At 28.6% G+C, this 5203-nt stretch overlaps 2 protein-coding genes across 2 annotated transcripts in view; both read right to left on the bottom strand.

Annotated features, from left to right (window-relative positions):
- Positions 1-1324, bottom strand: part of LOC108760194 (uncharacterized) — a 6640-nt gene extending 5316 nt beyond the window's left edge. The window contains exons 1-2 of the mRNA XM_018505995.1: positions 1188-1324; positions 503-635 (exon numbers count right to left, since the gene is read on the bottom strand). Of these exons, the coding sequence (XP_018361497.1) occupies positions 503-635; positions 1188-1252 (198 nt within the window). The 5' untranslated portion in view covers positions 1253-1324. The remainder of the gene's footprint in view (positions 1-502; positions 636-1187) is intronic.
- A 1984-nt stretch (positions 1325-3308) lies between these two features.
- On the bottom strand, positions 3309-4139 carry LOC108760193 (uncharacterized). The gene is made up of 3 exons (XM_018505994.1): positions 3996-4139; positions 3551-3670; positions 3309-3440 (listed from the first exon to the last, which is right to left on the bottom strand). Exons 1-3 carry the CDS (start codon positions 4137-4139, stop codon positions 3309-3311), a joined length of 396 nt encoding a protein of 131 aa, XP_018361496.1.
- Positions 4140-5203: the final 1064 nt, after the last annotated feature.

Genomic DNA, 5203 nt, shown 5'->3' with positions numbered 1-5203 from the left:
CGGATAGTCTTATAAATCCGATTAAAATCAATCGGAAATATTCGTTTGTTACTTTTTGAACGGATAAAGCCCGGAAATTTTTCTCAGTGTACAAATCAAATTTGGTTAATAAGAAACTCATATATATGTGGAAGATATCAATTAAACTATGTTGTAATTACTGAGAACTGAAGTAACAATCAATTCGATCTTAAAGAAAGATACACTCTGTTTTACCTTTGGTTGACAGCAGTTGGGAATAAAAAATCAACTACATTAACACACATTGTGATTTATACAAGCGTTTCTTAAATCACATTTTATTCTTTTAATTGTGAGAATTAAACATCCTATTTTTGTTAAGTATAATGAACCTTGGTGTTAATGCTGTGTAGAATACATGAACGTAAAATAAGACATCGATGCTTTTAACAACTGTAACGAAATACGTCTTCCGTTGCATTATCATTGGGAGAGTGATAAGTCATGTTTAAAATATTATATGATATAGAATAATTATTACCATGGCAAAACACTCTAAAGATACCACAATTATATTGCCAAAATTCAAAGCAACTGCTTTGCCACTTCTTTGTAATATAAAAAGTATCAACTTCTGAGTGTACACGGGGGCTACATACCATCGAACATTGTATCTATAAAACAAAGACAACAATAATGAAAAGATTCTCTTCTGTCGACAAAATGTACTAATTATTTAATAAACTCTAAACATTTGCTGACATTTTAATTATTATCTTTTATTATCAATCCAAATTACACTGAAAAAGAGAAATAAAGAAGGAAGAGAGAGAGAGAGAGAGAGAGAGAGAGAGAGAGAGAGAGAGAGAGAGAGAGGCACTAGTCATATTTTATGTCGTATTTTTTTTAATTATTACTCTTATTAGTGGGGAAATGTGTTTAAGCACTCGTTCTATAAAAAATTGAGAACTATGTTGGGAATTAAATTTTGACAAATAGTGTAAATAAAGGATGTTGGAAATTAAAATTTTGACAAATAGTCCAAATAAAGATCCTCTATTTCTCTCTTCTTCAAATAATTGGGGCGCATAACTATTATATTTAAATTCAATATTTATATAATTACAAATTAATAATCTTTATTTTAATTAAAGAATACGTATGACATAATTGGAATTAAATAAAAATAGGGATGCGATAATTATATATATGGAATAATTTCTTACGCTGTAATATATATATAATTATTGTGATCCATAATTTCTTGCCCGGTATAGTTAGCTATAAACATGTACACAAAAATGGCCGACACAATCAAAATATGAAATAAGAATTCCTCTTTGTTTCCAATGGACACACTGTGAAAAATCTAATATATTATGGCTATGGTAAAAATTTTAGGTATATTTAGTAATAACTTATTTTGTATACAAAAATATGTTAGTATAGTAATTAACTTTTTCTTACAGTCAGAGACATATGCATGATCTGACCTATATTGTGACTTAAAATGGATCTAGCTATTAATCATTTAAGGCCGAAGATAGACCGTTGCTTAATGCATAATCCATAAAGCGTAAGAAAATCAATCAATCAGAGTTTTTTATTTCACGGAAAAGAAGAAAATAAAGAATTTTTATTGGTTCATTTTCTTATGCGTTATGTATAATTATGCAAAACTTTGTGCTTCCACCTTTACACCGTAAGCGATTTAAAATATATTCGCGGTTTCAGCGCCCTCTATGCCGGTTACGCCTTTATTTTTTAAACCGCGAAATTGATTACTAAGTTTATATTGACAGTTTGATGTTTATAGCCATAGGCCGGACAGCGTTTACACTGAATTTACAAGCGATTTCACATTTTAGGTCAGATCATGTAAGAATCAGGTCTGACTTAGAACTAGGGCAGGTCATCTATCAAGTGCTTACAGAAGGGATCCGAACAATTTAGGTCGATTTTTGATAGGCCGTGGCTTAAATTCAGGGTGTAAACTTAGCCATGTGATATATACAATAAAATAATCTGCATTTACTCTTTTTTTTAACAATTTTGAATAGTTAAAAACGAATTAGAATTTGTCTTTAATTGATTTCGTAATTATTTAATTATGTTTTTTATTTCATATTTTTTTATGTATTTTTTTAAGTTCGAATATTATGATATAATTTACATCGTTCATTCACGTTAAATAATAATATCTTTAAAAACGGAAGAAAACTCACTGCAAAAAGATTGAAACTCAAACAAATTACACTAATCACTGTTAATGCTAAAAAGGATCCTTCAAAGCTGGATAATAGAAATTCGGAATACCTTAAAACAGTAAAATATTATTTCAAATACTATATGAATGCTGTTATATACAGATACCAACTTTATAGCTTTACAATGAATATCGACAGCGCAAATTATTTCTTTGTATATCATAATCTCGTTCTCGATGCTGATGTTGTCGAATATTTTGATCGAGTATTTGAACGCTTGCTCGATACGATAACTACAAATTAATTTTAAGCTATAAATACAGTTCTTTATAAGTCATATAATTTCTATTGAGACAACATTAAGATCTTGTTTGGAGTTATATAACATTCAAACTCTGACAAGTGATTTACTTATAGATTTATTTTTTACCTGGCAATTTTAAACATTCCACAAGCATGTATAAGATATCCTCTGAGCATTGTCCCTATCGCAGTTAACGTAGTCGCTCCTATACATATGACTACATTTGTATATAATAAAATTATGTAATAATATTTTTTTTCATCGATAAAGGATTCAGATATCATGATATGTAGCATTTGACGTGTGTGAGATCCGTTTGTTTGTAAAACAATATCAAATATTATCCACAAAATTTGCGTTAAAATACCGATAAGTATACAGGACATGGCAAACACTAAAAACATTTCAAAAAAGTAATTATGTAAATATTTCACTATTTTTAAAATATCCACTTAAAGTGGCGAAATATTATGACACCTTTTAAACTTTTGTGCTATATAATTATTTCTCATGATATTCTATGCAAGTGTTAATTACAAAAAATTCTTTACGTTTTCAACGTAATAACTAAAAAGTGATTTGTATATACTCGTATGTATACATATATATCTATATTTATTAAGTATTGTAAAATTCTTTTTTTTTTATTATTCTTAATATATATCTTTACATTCTAAAAGAATATGATGATTATTTTCAATATAAATACAAAAAATAATATTTAATTTATTTTATATTTAGTTATATTTAGTTAATTTTTTAGAACTTGTTATGATTAATTTTCATTTAGCAGTGTAATATCTACATATATTTACATTAATATATATTCAATATTATTATGTTGTCTTACATATGAATACAGTTGTATAACGTTTTACATTGTTTCCGTACTCTTTCATGATATTGACTTCATTTTCGTCTTTTAACTCGTTACATATTTGCTGCAGTCGTTCCATTAAACATTTTACCTATTATAATATTTAACGCGTTTGTTATTAGAAAACTTGAATACATTGTCATATGTGGGAATTTATTTATGAAGTGTATTTTTTAAATATGTAACATTGATACAGCTTACATTATCGATATTTATCCAAAATGCGTTATAATTTATGATGTACGTAATACAAAATATTACAGTAGAAAGAACTTTTATTATAAGTTCAGGAGTGCATTCTGCAGTCAAAAATGTTGCAAGCTGTAATAGATAAATTTGAAGAGATCTCGAAATTATTTCCTTAATTAATTAGCAAATTGTAAGTTTAAAATAGCCAGCTCCTTTGTAGTGACAAATAATATAATGAAAGTTTTATAATTGAAATTATAAGATAGTATAAGTACATATCACAATGTTAATATTAAAAGTTCTAAGAAACTGAGTAGTTTTTTTTTATCATAATTATTTATTTATGTGAAGACTTATAATATGTTGTATAATTAAATATATGGAATAATACATATATATATATATATATATATATAATGAAAAATTTAGAATATTATATAGAATAGAATACATTTACCTGGAAAATAATATAACTTATTAGAATTCCAAAGTACAAGATTGTCTGAATTCGAACGAGATTTGATTGATAATAAGGCCATAAACCAAGAGCGAGTAAGAGAATCCGATTCAGGTGAAAATATTTAGACTCGATAGAGATCATCACTCTATGACGATAGAAACTTGACTGCGCGCGAAAGTCAGCGATAGTTTGCGCATCCCCTCCTTCGACCTTATAACTTCCATTTTCTCGTAAATTGCATTGTAAGTTATCTAATTTAATTTAACGTCGCGAAAAATAGTTCTGTCAGGAAAATGTTGGACATTCAATAACTTTTTTCTAAGAAGAGTTTTCAGCAATTAAGCGATCAATAATATAGGAAATTGCACGGATGTTTATTTCTCATAGAAATGCACTTGTGCATTTATTTTCTAACAGAGAGTCGCACAAGCTTTTTACGTGAAGTAAAATCTATACTTCACATCACCTTCTGCATCAAGTGGAAAATAATTAATTTTACGTCAATAATTTTAATCCTTTTATAGGTTATTTGCATAAAATTTTATTCAAAGTAGTCCCCTTGGACAGCTACATACATTTGTAAGTATATATTCCTGAAAATCATTTTTTGATAGGTCTTTCAGTACTTTCATCGCATTCAGTGACTTCACACTCGCGCGCAAGTGAATCCTTCAAAACTTCTTTTAGCGGAAACAGGAAAAACTAAAGCGACACTAATGGCGAATTCGATTGGATGCACTAGTGCGCACTAGTGTGCACTGAGTGCGCCTTCTCTCAGTTTTAGCGTGTTCGATTGAGGTTATCCTCTATTGGTGCATCTGCCACTTGTGTTCGATTCATAACTGCACTAGATTAGTGTCAATACAAATGGGTTCGATTGGGTAACTCTGCCACAGTGTAGTGAACTCTTTATGTTCGATTGAGCTAGTTTCTCTGTCAGAGGACGCACTCGAATGCACTGAGGGCTTTTGACGGTACATTTCAGTGCAAAGAGGTTACGATGGCAGAAAAATATTTGTCGTATTAAACGAATTACTGGACACATCCAGTAGCAGTAGTGACGGCGAAATATTATTAAAACTAGAAAAGACGAAAATTAATAAAGTAAAAAATATGGTGGAAATTATAAATAGTTGTAGTGATAAAGAAGTGAGTCACACGTTATAAAAGTTATTATAAAAATTGATTAAAATTATTATTATTAT

The sequence above is a fragment of the Trachymyrmex cornetzi genome, unplaced genomic scaffold, assembly GCF_001594075.2.
Source record: "Trachymyrmex cornetzi isolate Tcor2-1 unplaced genomic scaffold, Tcor1.1 scaffold223, whole genome shotgun sequence".
Taxonomy (NCBI): domain Eukaryota; kingdom Metazoa; phylum Arthropoda; class Insecta; order Hymenoptera; family Formicidae; genus Trachymyrmex; species Trachymyrmex cornetzi.
The sequence above is the reverse complement of the archived record's forward strand: the minus strand, read 5'-3'. Positions and strand labels throughout refer to the sequence as shown.